General features: G+C 39.9%; 1 protein-coding gene across 2 annotated transcripts in view; it reads right to left on the bottom strand.

Moving 5' to 3' along the window:
- The window catches only part of LOC147142513 (contactin-4-like), an 81630-nt gene that overhangs the window by 6417 nt on the left and 56547 nt on the right, over positions 1–18666 (bottom strand). The window contains exons 12-16 of one of the 2 annotated variants that reach the window (XM_086040749.1): positions 9796–9923; positions 3204–3379; positions 1709–1826; positions 1117–1275; positions 359–508 (exon numbers count right to left, since the gene is read on the bottom strand). In XM_086040749.1, coding sequence (XP_085896875.1) covers positions 359–508; positions 1117–1275; positions 1709–1826; positions 3204–3379; positions 9796–9923 — 731 coding nt within the window. Of the gene's footprint in view, positions 1–358; positions 509–1116; positions 1276–1708; positions 1830–3203; positions 3380–9795; positions 9924–18666 lie in introns of both variants that reach the window. The other variant, XM_086040748.1, reaches the window with a different exon arrangement.

Raw genomic sequence — 18666 nt, forward strand, 5'->3', positions numbered from 1 at the left:
TTACTCCTCTAGATGGTGCCCTTTATTTAAAGATAAAGGCTAGTGCAATGGAAATTTATTACACTTCCACAGCATTTTTAAACCAAGAGAGCCATTTAGCGGAGTCAATAAGTCATAAGTGCTTCATGAAGCTTCATTTGTCCATCCTCTGCTATGGGGTTCAGAATGTATGCTACATACTCTACAATATTTTGACAGGACTATAAGGGATCGTGTGAGTCCAACAAGAACTTCATTTCATCGTTCAACGACTTGTCCAACAAAAAGACGATTGGAAAAATGAGTAGAGAACCAAAAATATGCAAATGTTTTCAGGAGAACAAACAAAGAAGAGACGGGTAGAGAGTTTCTTACGTACAGGTCGCCTTTGTCTTGGCTTGTTTGGACGGCTTGCTGGGTTCGCCAGTCCCAATGATGTTGCTCGCCAGGACTCGGAACTCATAGTCCACCCAAGGGCTCAGGCCAATTACAGTGGCTGTCAGACGGTGGCCACCTACCAGTTTGGGCACTGCAATGAAACAAATGTTCCCTTCAGAATCAAGAAACTTGATACGAAATTTATGAGTAGCCTCAGCTTCAAACTGTGCTGTAATGCTGACAGGTGAGGAGCTCCACAGCATGTAGCCAACATTGGCTAGGTGAAAATCCCTCCCAAAGACTGCTGTATACTTCACATTGCATCTCAACAGATAATAAAACAGTGAAGCAGACTAATTAATAAGGCTAATTCATTCTTTTTGGGTGAAATTGTCCTTAATTCACAGAATATCAGTGGAGCAAGGTGCACAGTACAGAATACACTCCATTATTGCAGCCAGGCATGGATACTAAGGGTGCTGCTATTAGGGAGGATATGGGGTGGAAAACACTATCCATCAGTGCTATCATTTAACATCACATGACACAATCTGCACTGGCTTTATAATCAGGATGGGATTCATGTTTCAGGATTCCGAGGAGTCTGATAAAATAGTGGCCAATGGTCACGCTACAATAGAGCCCCATTTGGACATCGGGTAAAAATTACATCTCCTATATTCTCACCGGAGAGCCAGAATAAAGAGCAGGCCCCTCGGTGAGATTGGAAGAGGGCACGGCTGGTTGGAGAGAGCTTACCTGTGGAGACAGCCTGCCACCCGAGGGAAAATGGTGTCCTGGCCTGGATGGTGTATGCGGTAATTGGACTGTGATTATCAGCACCAGGCCTCCAGGATAGAGTCACTGTGGTAGCTGTGATTTCTTCTACTTGGATGCTGGTAGGGGAGCCTGGGGGACCTGGGAGATGGCATAACCAGGGCAAGAGCAAGGAGGAAGCAGATAGATGGAAAATGGGAGAGGGAATGTAAATTAGGAAGAGACAGAGATGACGACGAGAGTCACATTGGTTTTTAGCACCTACGGCCACTGTAAAGAAGTCGATTTGCTCTGAAACCGTTGGGAGCTATTCTATCAAATTAGACGGTAAAAATTTTTAAACCTAGAAGAGATAAATTGCTATTTGGTATTTTCCGCTCATTCTACCTTTCCATTTAATTTGTGAGGCATAAGCCAGCCCAGCAAACCTGACCCCCTAAGTGTCTTCCACTTTCTTCTGCTGTTGACCACTAATTAATTCTTGTACAAAATCATCCGAGACATGTAACAAGTTACAATTTGGAATATTCTCATAGAGAGTTAAATTGGACAATATGCTTTTAGTTTTGCTTACCTCTGACAACCAAGTCAACAGCAACAGAGATACTGTCCACCTTCGTCTGCACAGCACACGTGTATTTCCCAGCATGCCTCAGCTGGATGTTTCGAATCATAATGTCTCCTGCCGAATGCTGCTGCCATTCAAATAAAAATCACAAGCAGACACAGATGCACATTATAAATCTCCTTATTACGCTCTAAAATCTACAATCCAGCCGCATGGGAGCACAAACCTCATTTCCATGTTAGACTTGAAAACTAAATCTGTAATTCCTCTATCCACTTTTTTCTCCTACATTTTCTGCAAGGACACCCTATGTATTTGTCCCGCGACTTTAATTACAGAAAACGTACAAGCACAAACAGCCTGATCCCCATATACTGTAGGTCTGTCTCGGCTACAAGAAGCAGTTAGGTCTTTAAGGGAGCAATTCCCACCTTTTCAATATCACAGAGTGGAGCAGAGCCGGTCCGGTAATAAATTGGACACAGTGGAAAGCTGTGGCACAATGACAGTAACAATTCAGTGAAGTGGTTTTATCTGTGTATTGGGTGTGGACTGCAATCTCTCAGCACCACAACCCCGCACCGTGTATTTATTTTAAACGGCAATAGCAGAATAATAAGAGAGAATAGATCGGTTCCCCTTCTGGTTTTGCTTTTCTTCTCTATTCCAACAGATTTTAAAATAAGGCTAGACTTTCAAAAATAAGACAGTCGTGTCTGGTGTGTGCTGCCTACACACCCTCTGAACTACAACAAGGGTTCTAGAGTCTCGATGGCGGATGGGTGTGTACATTTCATTTGAAAAAATAAAATAAAATGAACTACAGGCAGCAATTTTCTGGCCATAAATAATACTTGATACAAACATTCCCTCTGCACTGCGGCTGAATTTGTTATGACTATGCTAAAAGAGGCCAGAGAATAATACTAAAGATACCAATGAATCCTCAGTTCAGTGTCTCCACCTATTCGATATCATTCTTTGAAGAGGTCAGAAACAAATGTAATGTCTTTTATTAAGCCAGTACAGTGCAATTTAGGGGAGTGCACCTACACTTCTGTTTCCTTGACATGTAATTACTGCACTCTACTCCGGCTACTAAAAAGAAAGATTGGGGGAAGAAACCAGTGAGGAATATGCTCTAGTTTGAAATTAATTCAGTTACGGTGTTTTATGGTGATGTAGATAAATGGATGCAAATACAGCCTGTTGCATTGCATGCATTTGTTGATTCTGATGTGTTATGTTGCATTTATTTGCATACCGCGTCTTTAGTTATTTTTTAAATAATTTTGTAGCATCTCTATCAAATATAATTAAATGACAGTTTATAGTCATGCGGTAATGAGAACGTCAGAACGTTTCATCATCCTTGATTTGAAGGCAAAATGAAGCTTCATGAAGCACTCGTGTGTGTGTGTGTGTGTTTTTTTTTAACTCCTCTAACATTTATCCATCAACACATTTTATTACCATTTTAAAATTTCGCAGCTTAACTTACACCGCCCACTTTCTCAAAAAATCCCCCATGGCTGCCGAAATGGATGAGCTGCTCATTGAAGAACCAGGTGAACGTGAGTTCCAGTGAGGGATCGTGGCTCACTTGACAAGGTAGGACCACACTCTCACCCACAGTCACGTCCAGGGTTGCAGGCAGAGTGGTGATGATAGTGGGCTCTGAAATGAATGGCAACAACACAACAGTTACATCGAAGACACTGCTTTTATAGGCCATGGCCGTTATTTACGACAGGAACAGAAGCTGCTTTCCCCAAAAGCTATGCTTTCCATCATCTACATGAATGTGTCAGACAGTTAATAGAGGGATATAAGGGACTAAGCACAAAGCACAGCAAGATGGCTTGCAAAGATTTGTTTTTGCCTGAGCTTATGTCTGCTGGGATTTGGAGACGTGTCTCTCCTGCATTCTTAGTAGTCACAGTGAGTCACTGTCAACTCAGCCTTTAGCCTGGAACTCCTCCTGATATTCCCATAGCACACCTCAAGAAAAACAGTAAACACCAGCGAATAGCTCTTTGAGCAGTCGCTGTTCTCTTCTGAAACCTGCAGAGCAGTGCAGTGGCATCACCGGGGAGTAAGGCAAGTGTCCCCGAACTGCGCTTGGGCACATGTGGCAGATGAGGAGGGTGAAGGACATGAGAGAGGCCAGATGAGAGGGAGAGGCTTTGTTCATCAAGTGAACAACAACCTCCCCCCTCTGGGTGGGTGCTGTGATTATTTTAAATTGCCACTTACTCTGCACACAAGACTCAGTTAAGCTTGTCCAATGATCCTTGGAAAAAGTATAGATTAGAAAGTCCAGGCAATGCATAGCCTTCATCAACACTAAATCCATTGCCTTCATCGTGTTGGCCTTTTATAATCCAGAGATAAATGCACAACACAGACAGTACTTACCATGGCGTTTATTGAATCAGTTTTTCCAAAGATTTTACCATCAGATTTATTTGCTGTCAGAGACTAGTGTTGACCAATATTGAACGGTAAGCTGTTGAAGTTTCGCTTCAACAAATCTCCATGATTTTGGACAAGCACCACATATACCCCCTGACCAGACCGGACCTATGTGACAGACCGGTCCGTTCATCCGCCTATGACGGACGCCTGTTTTGCTGACGGTTTTAAAATAGATGAACTAAGGACCACTGCATGATATGTTTTAATTTTGTATATTATTCATAGTCGAATTAAGTACATTTGAAAAGAAATATCTCAAAGTTCCTTCATTTATCTGGATTCAAATTTGAACCATTTGTTCTGTGGGCTAATTGGAAATTTGTCAATCCTGCTTAATATCAAACAGATATCAAACAAGCAAACTTATTTGGTGTTGCTAATAAATGAAGCATTTGAAACACCATCTAAAAACAAAAGTGTCAGAACACCAACATCACAGTGCTTTGTGGTTTGCATGGGAAGGTCATTAACTTAAATGGTTGAGGGGAGGAGTGGGTGGTAATGAAACTCAGTAAGAAAATAAAGTTCAGCAATGTTGTTACTCTCCCTATATAAAAACGACTCCAACCCCTGAAATGAATGGGCATCGTGCTCTGCCAAGTTTGGGAAAAATCAATGTGCTTTATTTATACACTGTATATATTTTTTTTTTAGGAATTCAGCTCACAGACAAATACATAAACAAAGCAATAGCATCGAAAAAAAAAAAAGAAAACCCTCAGGAAGAATCTGCAGGGACGCACTTACTGTCAGGAATATTTTACTCCTCTACCTACGCAACTCGGTAACATGCTATAAACCTTTATTTGCTTTTTCATCTCTCCACTGGGGTTGTTGTATCGGCCTCTTCTCTCACATGAGCTGCTCCCATCACAGTTTGCGTAACCTGATCTCTATAAGTAGCTCAGGGGATTCGCTTTGACAGATGAGTTGAGTGGGCTCCATTATTACCCTCCTCTGTCACCATTTCTGACAGATTATATGGAAAGAAAGGTTGGCTACATGGCCACACCGTGGGATTTTAAGTACATTTTGATTGATTTGTGTCTTGTATAATGCCTTGTTGCCCTTTGCCTCTACAAAAGGAAGGACAGTAACCCACATGGTTAGCTCGGTTAATTAGAGAGCCTGACGTCATTTGAGTGACTCCTTGTATGTGGAGTATGCCGGTTTCTCAATCTTTGAACAACAAACAGTATACAGTGGACGTACCGCTTTCCATTCTTTTTACTGTCATTAAAATGCCACAAATTGTCTTATACTGTAATTAACCGGTAAATAAAACAGACTTAACTAGAACGTCAGTTGCTCTGTCTCACTCTTCTCAACTTTCGTAATGGAAGCAGCGGTATTAATATTCTTTATCTTTACTCTCCAGACCATGGTCTTTCATACAAAGAGATGAATGTCCACAACTCATTGTTGCAAGCGTACTTCACATGTATCACACGTTCATTTGCCATTTTCAGTTTAGTACTGAAGGTTATTGTCCCTGTTAATCGACTCCCTGGCGTCTTGCAGATAATCCTAGAAAAATAATAAGTGTTTTTATAGAAATTTCCTTGACAAAATTTCCTTGTGTGAACAGCTTTTTTAAGGTCATACCACAGAATTTCTAATTTGAGCAGGCCACTGCAAAACCTTCATTTTTTTTTCTAACCAATTCAGAGTTGACTTGCTGGTGTGTTTTGGATCGCTGTTCTGCTGCAGAATCCAAATGGGATTCAGCTTGAGGTCACAAACTGACTACTTTATTTCTAATCTGTCCTTGAATTCCAGTTCCAGTTTTTTTCTTTTTTTCACATCTTTTGACCAACTTTACTTTGTCAGACAGATTGTGGTCAGTGAAAATTAAATCAGCTTTCTGAAAACTGTGATTAGCCACAGTTGATTCCCGATTTAACATTGGGAATAGGTACTTTTTCAGCCAGGGCCAGGTAGCTATGAATAATATCATCCCCGCAACCCCCTTTTTTTTTTTTGCTTCAACCAGGGAGCGCAGCGTGTTTTTTTATTTGACCTGGTTTCTAATACCGACCGCGATACCTTTTTCCTTTTTTGCTAAATCGCATTAGTAGGACTGGCCCATATGGCAAAATAAATAAAAGATAATAATCACAATATGATTTTTCACATTGTCCGAATCTGACTATTATCACAATTTCTTTGTTTTTAAACTGCCCGTTTTAAAACATATGTAATGAAAAATAAAGACACTAGAGAGTACTTGAACATTTTATTAACATATGGAATAATGTATGTACACAATAAAAAAAAAAAATAAAAAAAAACACAACAAAGGGTGAGAAAAACATTTAATGATGTAATAGTGTGCAATATCTAACATCTAAGATTGACGAAGTGCCACACACTATGTTGGAAATCATTTATGCACCGTGATATACAAGTGAAAGTATAGCAGGAAAAGATTGATTCTGATTGGCTGTTGTCACACTTATTTACTAACTGTATTATGTACTAATTGGCAATGGCTCAGGCCTGGTGAAATCTAAATTCAGCCGGTGCATGTCTAATCAAATGCAATTAATCTGGTAATATCCCCCAAGTGTTGGCATAATGTGGACATTAACAAGGCTCATTTATTGTGACTGCTCCTCCTTAGCTGTTTTCTAGGTGACTCATATTCACAATGCTTCCTGACAGGTATTTTTCAGCATTCATATTAGCAAAGTCAATTGGAATATAATACTGTCATCTCCCATAAGAGCTGCTCCCAACACACATTTGTCCCCCACTAAATAGGTTTCCAATTCTCACTCAAATAATGCATGTAAATTACCCCGTCACATTTATGAGACAATATCAAATGTGACAGAAAGGCGCAAAATCATATTGGGGAGTATTTGTACATCAGCTGCAGAAAACTGCTTGTACATATGATGATGGAAAAGCAGTGAATGGGTGTCTAATAAACCTTGACTCTTTGATAAAGCGAAGCCCGTAACGGCAAAGTCTATTTATGCTGAGAAGACATTACTAGGCCCCTAACCTTGCAGCTTCATTGGAAAATCACACTTGCAGACAACAACCTGAACCTGCAGTGAGCAGCAGGTTTCAACCTGCCCCTTGATTGCCTGAGGGTGGAGGATGTCACACTATCATATTATGGTCTTTTGTAATATGACAAAGATTGGGTGATAAACAGAGATGAAAAGAAAGGGAACTCATTATGATTCCTTTCAAAACACTGCACAGCGTTCTCTAGCCCAATTTAAGCTTTTCTTAAATCCTACACAGGTTTCATTTTTGTAGGAGCGCTCACAATGGGGGGTGAGGAGTGGGGGGTGTGGGGGCTGGGCGAGAGTGAGGGGTTGTTGTAAATCAGCAGCAACGTGCACTCAAAGCTCTCTTCCACATTCTTGACTGCTGCTGACTTTCGAGCATTCATAATGTATGAAATCTGTGTTTTATAATTCAAAAGAGAAAGAGGAAACACGTCTTGATTTAAGTAATCTACAGATGACAGGGTTGGACCGGAATATTCGCCAAATTAAATGACGGGAGGTGGATTCTTTTATAAATAATATTCAATATTTATTTTCCAAGATTGGCTTGAATATGACTATTGATGTTCACTCAATTTATGAATCGGAATGTAACAAAGAGGAGGGCACAATTGATGCAATAGTCATACGCTTTCTCGATGACACTGAAAAATATTCCATAGCAAGTCCTACGAGACAGTTAAAAGTTATACGGTTGAACAAGGAGTGTTTTTTATCCTCCCATACTGAGTGGCAACAACTGTACAGCACTTCATTGGCTATAGTTTGGGTAATTTGAAATTATTGAAATCTTTTCATTAACAAATTTTCATTGGTTGTTTAACCGCCACAAAGTGGAAGCACAGTGCTGTACACAAGCAACTCTACTCAGACGCAGTTACACTGAAAAACATAACCTTTTACCGCGCAGGTTTACTGAACTTCTTTGGTGAGTCTTGACAAAATGATCAAATATTTCAACATTCTGTTGAAATATGGATATAAAAAAAGCAGCATTTTGAATGCCAAAAAAGAAATTCCCTGAGGCCAACATATAAAGGTTAGGATTCCGATAAATCCGAAAAATACGACTGGCAAGGAAGCTCGAAGCAGAACCAATAATATTATATTTGAACCAGCAACCAAAGTGAAAGCGGGTCATAGTAAGGCTACGAGTTCACTAAATATGTCAGCAAGTCCTCTACAAACTAGAGGAGGTGATAACACCATCCCCAGTGGAAACAGAGAAGAAAATCAGCAGTGTGCGCAGACGAGAGGCACTCAATGCACAGCACTTTATACCCAGTTCCCATTAATTTTTAATGAAGTATAATAAGTCACAGCACCAGAGCAGGAAAGCAATCCCCATTGCAGATGATCTAACAACATGAGGTCTTTTTCCACACAGAATATCCTCAGACGATACCAGAGGCAGTGAGGGAGAGTGCCGAGTAATTTCAACACCTCTGAAAACACGCATGGCGAGGTAGCTTTGCCCCATTTGTAACGACAGCTCTGCTCTTTAGGACTTGGTATATTCGCACAAGAATGACCTATTAAAAAAGGTGAATTTTAGTTTCTTTGTGATTTTTGGGAAAAGTTCAGCGTAGAGACGCTCTTTTTAAAAATGATTCCCATTCTCATGGAGCTGCAAAAGTGCATGAAGACACTTGCATTTGCATATTGTGCCAGTAGCACAACCGCTTGTCCTCCCTTCTTATTCAAAAGCGTATTTTTAGTACTGTGTAAATCGGTTGACAATGGAGTTGGGAGCTCGGAACGATAATGCTAATTTACACTTTGAGATTTGTCAGCATTTTCCCTCTCTGAAATGGCAATGTCAGAGAAACAAGCAGCCAGATGGGATGGATTGTTGGATGGATGCATGGATGAATGACGGATGAATTAATGGTGGAGGGAGGACAAGATAGACGGATGATGGATAAATCGATAGATCAACAGAAAGATAGATCAATAGACTGACCCATTCAGTTGGTTTGAGGTACAGTTCAACGTACAGTGTTGTCTTAGCACACACGTTTAATTTGTTCCATGTCCATGCTTGTAACTCAAAACACTTGAATCTCAAATCAATGCTCCCCATTAGAATGAATGTAAATGCCGTGAACCTGTTCCATCCAGAAAACGAAATTGTTTGAAAGAAAAGAAAAATACAACTATATAATTTGTACTCGATAAAAACATAAAGTGATGACATAACTAAATCACCAATGTAAAGAAATTAAAGATTTTTTGCCACAATTATTGCTTCAATGAACATCTTGGTGCTCCTTCTGGTGTTTGCGCCTTGGCCACCTGGGGGCAGTATGTTTAGCTTGACAGTAAATGTTAACTGGGAGTGGCAATAATCAGCCAGAAGCCTCTGTTTTGAAAAATAGTTTATTATTTGCCAAAATGTTGCTTGTTGTGAAATGATTTTAGATACGTTCACAGACACCTTTTTGCTCCCAAGTCAAAGCAAACAGTTGTCCCAACAATGGATTATATCCCGAAAAACTCATTACTCGCATCACTTATATCTAAAAGCACCATTGTAAAAGGTTCATAAATCCCAAATTCTGGTAAATAGCAAATGGAAATGGAAGTTACCTTTAACTGTGACGCTTCCTGTGCTACTGGCCACACCAAACTGGTTCCTAGCCATGCACGTGTAGTGTCCAGCATCTGATTTGCTTACGTTCCATATGCGAAGATTACCATTATCCAGAATGGAAACCCTGCGGTCAAAATATACAAATGGTGTGTTAAAAAAAGTTATTGTTCAAGTACAGCACTGACACGGATACATAACAAAACGTTATACACATGCTCCTGTTATAAACAACAACATTTATCTAATTAAAATATTTGTCTTCTCAAGTAAAGAAAAAAAATAGGTTATTGGTTTTACTGGCAAATAATGCAACACAGTACTAGGCTAGAAATGGCAAAGGATGCCCTTTATACAATGGCCATACAGAATGAGTGCTTCTAAAAAGGTCAAAAAAGCTGAAAAAAAAAGTATACTTTTCCTTAATAAGAGGCAAAAAAGGAAAATCGTGCCCTTGAAAACCAGATATTGTCAGAACTCACAGGGGGACCATCTAATAAACAACATATTTTCAAAGTGGAGGCATATATATAAATAACTTCGGCCTGCTCAAAAAAAGAGAAATGATGTGTGTCCACAAAACAGCACTGTTGACTTCTGATAATAGTGGAAAGAGTAAGTGAAAATTACATAGGCAGAGAGACGGTGCAACAGAAGGTCTTTCTTGTTCGAGCTAACGGTAGGGGAGGCATGTGACTGCTTGAATTATTAATGTATTTCGAATGTTGCATGCATTGTTTTGGGCACACTGGCTCCTGCGAGTGCTCTGATCTTTCACAAGTCCGGTACGCTTTCTTGGTGACACACAAATGAATGTGCACGATCGCTACCGTTGAGAGTTGCTAATGACAATCGCCCACTTGCAGTTGAAATGAAACCAAATAAAAATCCACACTGTTAGGAGTGTTGTGGTAATGTATAACAAAGAGATAGCGTAAGTGAAACACGTTAATAAAGCCAGAATGCTGTCGAGCAGTGTAAGTGCAGGCCAGGGGGGCACAGGAGAGGGTGCTGGAATTGGAATTTGGAATTGTACCAAAGTGGCCGAATGAGAATGAAAAAGTTTTATTTTTCTGAGGAAGTTAAGCAAATATTGTTTTTCATGGTCTGTTTGCATCAGTGTCAATCATGTTTGATCATAGGTGGTTGCTCCACATTGTTTAGCAACAGAGCTTGACATGAACACCCATCAACCTGCCAAATGCGGGTGAAATTCATTCGTGGCAAGTAACTCCGTCACTCCCACCATCAACTTTGGGAGGTCGAATTTTATACGTTAATATTTAATTGCAGTTCTCTCAAAGGGTCTCTGTAATAATAAAGCGATTGCAATGTGAAACTTTGACACTTCAACTCCCGCGAGCACCGCACTTTGCTCATTGGTGCATTCGTGAACCCTTTTTCTGATATCACTGCTGAAAATGTGTCAGACAGAACAGCGGTGATAAGGTGATGTGGATGTCTTTTAGGGTCAGAACAAGCAACTTCAAAGTTGAAACCATTAAGGACCATGTGAAATGTCCCTCGGTCATGGGCGAAGATGACGGGTTCTAATAATCCCGCTGTCTTGTCTAATGAGGCGGTGATGTCTCTGGCTCTGATGAAGTTGGACTCTGCAGTTTGACAGGCTGTGAATGTTTTTTTCGCCGTCATTGTTTGGAGAGAAAGGTCGACCTTTCACAGACTACGTGTGGATGTGCGAGCAAGTATTATGTTATGTGTTTTAAAAAACAGATTGTGTTTGTGTTTGTCAAAAAAAAAAAAAAAACGCTAATAAAAAATAAACTCCAGCTAAAGTTGTGTTTGCTAACAGTATCAAACAAACACTAGCCTAGAATCCATCTTTTTGGTTTGTGAGATTAGTCTTAACATGCAAACTTCGCACAGGAAGGCTGGAGCCCAGATTCAAACTCCCAACCTCAGAACCATGAGGCAGATGTGTTTTACATGCCATGGAATATTGACCAATTAACCCTAACCCATGACTGTCGTGTCAAATGTTTGAGACGTTTAAAAAAAAACCTCGCTGAGCATCCACGGCAATCATGGCCTGCCACGTTTTGCCCTCACAATTTCTCACAACCACCCCGTTTTGCCTACGGTGGCCTAAAATTGCGGCTGCCGTGCCCGCCAGGAACTTAGTGTAAATACAACATAAGAGAAGGCTTGTTGCAGGCTGAACCAGCGGAGCTGAATGCAAGCAAAATGGATCAAACAAGGAGTTCAACCCATCTCAAGCCTTGTATTCTTTTTTTTAGCTTCCATATTGAAAATCATTACCAACCATTTGTCTGTGTTTGTTATTTTAGTTTGAAGATAAAGGTCAAATAAAGTATAGCTCAGTTGCAGCATGCCAGTGGCGAATAAAATATTGAGGCTCACCTACATTTCATTCTCACTTCTCTCCTATGGCCCAGACAAAATGTCTGGTCGGTGTGCCTATTACACGAGAAGACGTTTCCCATTTCCATCCTAGGGGATGTTAGCGAAGGGGCAGGTATCAATAATTTACAGGTGAGATGAACACAAGTTCCGTTCCTTTCCTCTATGTCTCCGGTTTTAATGGAGACGGAAATATTTGTCCGATCGGATTGATTATTTTGAGCAGGGTGACATGGTGAGTGAAAAAAGGCAGGTGTGTATTTTAGTGTAGGACAGTGGCTGCGCGGTGCTGATCCTCCTTGGGATTCGGCAAGATGAAAGAGACGCAACATCAGTCACAGAGCCACTGTGAAGTGGAAATCACAGGAAAGAGCCAACTCCAAATGTAAAAAAAAAAAAAAAAAGCCTGTTTTTGTTATTTCCTTAATGTCTCTGAGATGTCGTTAACAGATGCGGGCGTCTTTGCTCTCGATCAAAACGACACTTGAAACCTTTGATTTGAGGGTTCACTCGACATATTGTATCTTTGATCTGTTTGATAAAATTCTTTGTTATAAGAGAAATTGCCACAGCGCCAATAACGAGTCCCAAAAAGCCATGAATATTGTGTGTTGACAGCTCTGAACAAAGTGTTGGTTGGACCTCTCTGAAGCTGCCTGTTCAAATAGTGGAATAATGTTTGCTCACTTTCTGCAGAAGCACACCAACCTACCGACGCTGTCAAAGAACAGACACTGACTCACAAGGATTCAACATGCAAACAATATGCATAATCAGAGTTTTGAGAGTTCTGAGCAGGACTGTTCATGAATACTTATTGACTTTGATGTGCCATGGCTGACTGGCAGTGTGGCCGCAGGGTGCGGTGCCTGTGTGTGCACCTACCTAATTAACAGGGTAAATAACCCGAGCTTGTGAAAATAGAGGTTAAGATTCTATCAGTGGAATAACTCAGCCATGACACCACAGGAAGCAAGATGGTCACACGCTTGTAGGTGAATTCACCAAATAATTAGCCCCAGTTAAAACCTTCTACATTGCATCCTTGCTTCAGTGAACAGACACGGCTTGCTCAACTCACAACAAAACCAGCCATTATTTCTCCCCAAATTATTAGTTCACTAAACCTAAAGCTCGTGCTTTGACGTACCGTGAGGAAAATGCATCGTTCTTTTTGCTGCAGAGAGATGAGTTTGTACAACTATTACAGATGTTGATGTTAAATTAGACCTTTTAATAATTAGATAGGTGACTTGAGCTAGTGTCACTGTGACCCTTCCTCCTTTCTCTTTTCTTCCCTTGGCGATATTCGTTTATTTCAGTTAAGACCGTAAAGTCACACACATCGGCTAGGCAGAGGCATCTGCGTTGGTCGCCAAGACAGCGTAAGAGTACAACCATTTTGGACGGATTAGACTTTCGTCTGCAATCTCGCAGAAAAAGGCTCCACGGCCATGTCTCTAGCTTTCTGGCATCCATCAAATAGTTCAACTGAGAATATGCAGTCTTCCGATAGTTGCTATTAGCATCGTAATTAATTAAGATACAAAAAGAACCAGGCAAAGGTCTCCTCAGAACTTTTCAATTGGTGCCCAATGCGGACCTGCTAATTAAGCAGCCTAATCTAACAGTCCAATGACTGTCAGTACCTATAACTGACAAAGATATGTATAATCATAATTGTATCAAAACCGCACAATGTTGGAGGTGAGTGAACCTGAAAGAGACAAGGTCACCATATCCTTTTAGATGCTCCTGAACGTTTTAAAAAATCCTGAGTTGTGTTTCGGATGGATCTGTTTTAGATAAATTGAAAGGCTGTCCGCTCCTATGGGCTCCATTGTGTGTGCTGCTGTTGCAAAACAGCCCAGCTAAAGCCATAAATCAAGTCCAGCTGTGCAGCAGAGTCCCAAGATGCTGATGCCTGCTCAGCTCAACGCTATGTGGCAAAGCCACTTGCATGTGCGCTTCAAACAGGGTTATACACAACAAATGCCCATTCTGCTGCATTGTGATATTGTCAACATCAAGGTTAAAGGTCAATTAGATATCTTCTAGCAAGTATGTACTTGATTTTGCTGTTATAGCACTTACAATGAACAAAAAGATTGCCTGACGCTGGTAAAAAAAAAAAAAAAAAAAAAAGGGAAGATATATGGACGTCAACTTGAGGCAACTTTTCAATACAGGTGTAATTGATATTGATTTTTGCTATACACAGAACGGTCCCAATGACTCTTATCCTGTCGCATGGATCATTAGCTGCAATGAATGATCACAGCATTACCACAAGGCACTGATGGGCAGTAGGTCACTGTTGACATGTAAAGCTAGACGTAGACAAATTTAAAGTCATGGGAACGTAAAAAAGAGGATGTCATACGGGCCACTTTTTGCAGAGTCAAATCAATGGCCCTCATTGGCCGCATTAGCCTAAAGAAATGAAAGAAAAGGTTGTGTATCGATCCAAATGCCTGGAAATAAAAAGCCAAAATTTGGATTGTTAAGTAACTGTTTTATTTAATTTTTTTTTAAAATAATAGACTTCAAATGTGAAGACATACATTATCCAGAACATTTTCTGTGACTTTATGCAGCTGTAGTAGAACATTTCCCTAGGAAAACTAAAGCAAAGAGCACGAGTCACATGGTTTGTAGCAGCTCCATTATCGTCTAATGAAGAATAAAGCAACCATTGGACCATTTATAAAAGTACCACTTGACCAACATCGTTTGAAGGTGTCAATCAATGCTCAACAGTGTGCTACGTTGTGACCACCATTGAGAATGTCTCAAAGTGAATAAAGCAAAGAAAGGCAGGGGGAGGTACCCCTTCGTCATTATCCACATTAGCAGTCGCTGAGGTGCAATCAATAGTTGCATCCGTTCTCTATTCATAACCTGTCCTCTTCTAAACCAACACCATCGTCCAATAGGTTGGACATAGTAGACTTGCCCGCAACCGATCGCAAAGTGCAGTCTCATCGCATCTTTTTCCCTTTTGTGTGAACTCCTTCTTTTGTTTTAAGTACGGTGCTTGTAAGTAAAAGCTTCTGTCTTGAGCTGTGTTTTGGACCACTACACACTACAGTTGTGACAGCATGGCAACATTTGAGGCTGCAATACTAATGCTTTATTAGAACAATCCCAGGGGAGAGTAATGTTGGACTCAAAGCAATAATCCCTCATTTTATGAAATCCTGACATTTTGGCATTTCATAACGCAGGTCCCAAACATCCTAAAAAACAATTTATTAGACCTTAACTAATAGCTTCATTCAGGGAAGTGGTTACTGTGCTAAAAAAAAATGTAAGCCACATCACATCACGTTAATCTATAACTCAGAATTTAAGTGTAGACAAACAATCAAGGACAAAATGTTCTGTAAAACTGCGCATTTTATAGCAAGGTATCTTAATGACACAGGCTCACTGAGACTGTCCTGATTCCTTGCAATGCAACATTATGAGATGGCACCGGTAATTGCCTTGCAAGGACGGAGAGTTTATCGGCCTGGGCCACAAAGGGTTTGTGGATGTTATTCCAAAGGATTCTTTTAATCACAAATTGCTCTCCTGCTTCACAGATATTCATCTCTTACGTGCTGAGGTATTCCTTGAGGAATAAAGAGCATGCACGTGTTCCACAGGAAATTGTCAACGGTACCAAGATGGATTACTCTTGCTGCGCTGGTGGATTCTCACTTTGAAAAATGATATCAGCCAAAGTCTTTCAGATAAAAACAATCCTAGTGAGCGGCACAAGGGACACAGGCTGACCTTATCTCGGCAAACATCTCTCAACTCATTTTATCTCATGTGCGAGATTAGAGGTTAGTCTGTTAGCATAAGGCTTCAAAAATATGTTTCTAGTACTCCCCAAATTGAAAATGATGCAGCACATAATCAATTGAAATGGCACTTAGTAATGTACATACCTTTTACAATGCAATAAAATAATTTCAAATATCATATATTATGCATTGACTATGGCTAAAGTTTATATTTGATCAGCCATTCAAAACTAAGCATTTTCTTTAAACAAAATTGTGCAATTTGAAAAACAGATCAGTTTCTTACAAAAGTGATGTCATATTAGGTTAGGACAAATATTTGTGTATTTCACTCCTCCAGGTGTGCACAAACTACAATATTCTCTCTCTCTCTCTCTCTGTATATATATATAAAAATACACACATATATATATATATATATATATATATATATATATATATATATATATATATATATATATATATATGTCTGCTCTGAATCATGGTGGGATGAACCATTGAACCATCCATTGACTCACATCAATATTTAACGGGCAACTCATATTCTTCACCCTAACATGCATGTTTTTTGGAATGTGTTGAGAAACTGAAGCACCTGGCAACTAAAAGCCATGTCAGCTACAAGGACAGATACACAGACAATCCACATTGAGCAATATAAGATTCAAAAGAGGAGTCTTTAGAGGTAGATGTGCTAACCGCATGCTTCGTAGCGCTACCCATCAACAATGTGCTGTCATGTAGGAAAATGAAACTTTCACGATTCACGAAAAGAGATTGCTGGGAGGGTCCAGAACTGCTGCATACAGAGTTGGAAGCAACAGATTGTACACACTTTCTTGGGAGATGAATAATTGAAACGGCTCTACTCCATCACCAGAGTTAATTAGACATTATACTGTAAGTGGGTGCCAACTGTCACAAACTCCTGCCTTTTTTGTGGATCATTGTGACACTTAAGAATAATTTCCTAGATCTGCATCTTTACCCGGTTCTGTAAGCAAATGGTTTAGTCGCTGGTCCATGTGCCCCCCTGATCACACTTTACAAGTTGCACAAGTGTGAATCAGATATGTAGCTCTATTGTAATCTATTTTTGTGATTATTATTTTATTATGCTTTTCCTCCTCCAGCACTCCCTAATGATTACTGGAGGTGAAACGAATCATCTGATTTTATGAGCATAGAAAGCTCACCAATTAAGCAAAATCAGAGTGGAAGCGCTAACGGTGATCACACGGTTTTTATACTATTATGTATGGTGCCTCTGTGAAAACACTTCTTTTTGGAATTGAGGCAGGATGTTACCAAATCCTTTGCAGCTGATTTGGCTCTTTTGACATTTAAAATGATTGAATGGTTTCTTGTTTACGTTCTTATCTTAGTGCTCTGGTTTTCTTTGTATTGCATTGACAGATTTTACAGTCGAATAACAATGTCGATTGATTTTTTTTCGAATGAAATCTGTGTACATGTGGAGTAACAATAGAAATTTAGTATATATTTAGTCATATTATTTTTTGATGCTACACTACACATTTTCAAAAACAGTAAGATGTCTTTAGTGTAACGTGCTCATTTGCACACACAATTCATCATTAAGTGTGCCCCACCCAAATTTGACCTATCAGTATCAATCAGCCCTGTGTTGAACATGTTTTTTGATCATAAATTTAGTCTTGCCAGTACAACTAGAATACTTGATTACCATATTCTTATAAAAGTAAAATATTATGCACTGAACTATGCAGACAGGAAAGTCTCAATGTAAACGTTCAATGCTGGTGGCCCCGAAAGATATACTCTAATAGTGGGCTATAGACAGCACATAACAAAACTGATATTTTGTCTCACCTCTACAACATGATGTAGAGTAAATTAGTTATGAAAGTAGGAGAATACAATCAATTGCCTCATAAAACAAAGTCAGAAACGTTACGGTAGCATTACAGTGGATATAATGGGCTAGATGGTTCTTTTGTTTGTTTTTTTACACCTACTGAGCAACACTGATACATGATTTATTAAATAAAACATTTAATCTGCTACATGGATGTGCATGCTTGCGGGCACCCATGAATGGCGGCGTCTACAGCTGCCAGCTTCTCTAATCCTCACTTTGCTCCCATTTTCACTCAGGGGACCTTGTGAGCCATATGGCTACAGCCAAGGTGGAGAATTGTTGGCAAAGGTAAAATAAAAAAGCAAGTCAGCGGTCCACAACAGCCCTTGGCGGTTGTAAAGCTTTTCTCCAAGCAAAGTAATGAATAAGTCCTTCTGGACATGTACGCTTTCAGTGTTTAGGCCTAACATTGCTCTCCCTTACTGCAAACCTCCACTGAGAGAGAGGCAGGACTCCACTTCGTAAGCAGATGTTCTATTAGACTCCAGATGATGCAATTAGAGATTTGATGAGAAGAAAAAGTGGTAGCAAGACTTAAGCATAATAAACAATTTTAACAGCATGCAGGCTAGGAATGAGGGAACACTTTGTACTGACTCAGAGTTAGCACATCACAATGGGCTGTCCATCCAAAGCCTGCATTTTATTCATCAACTATGAATATATTTCAGTGCTGATCACTTCCATGTCTGTCAGTCTAAAATTTGCATGTCTGATATGCAAGGGGTTTCACTATCGGAAATGGACTTTTCATTGGTTGGATACAATTATTTGGAATTAGGGAGAGCCTG

Source organism: Filicampus tigris, chromosome 9, assembly GCF_054856515.1.
Source record: "Filicampus tigris isolate MCC_2025a chromosome 9, RoL_Ftig_1.0, whole genome shotgun sequence".
In the NCBI taxonomy this organism is placed as follows: Eukaryota; Metazoa; Chordata; class Actinopteri; order Syngnathiformes; family Syngnathidae; genus Filicampus; species Filicampus tigris.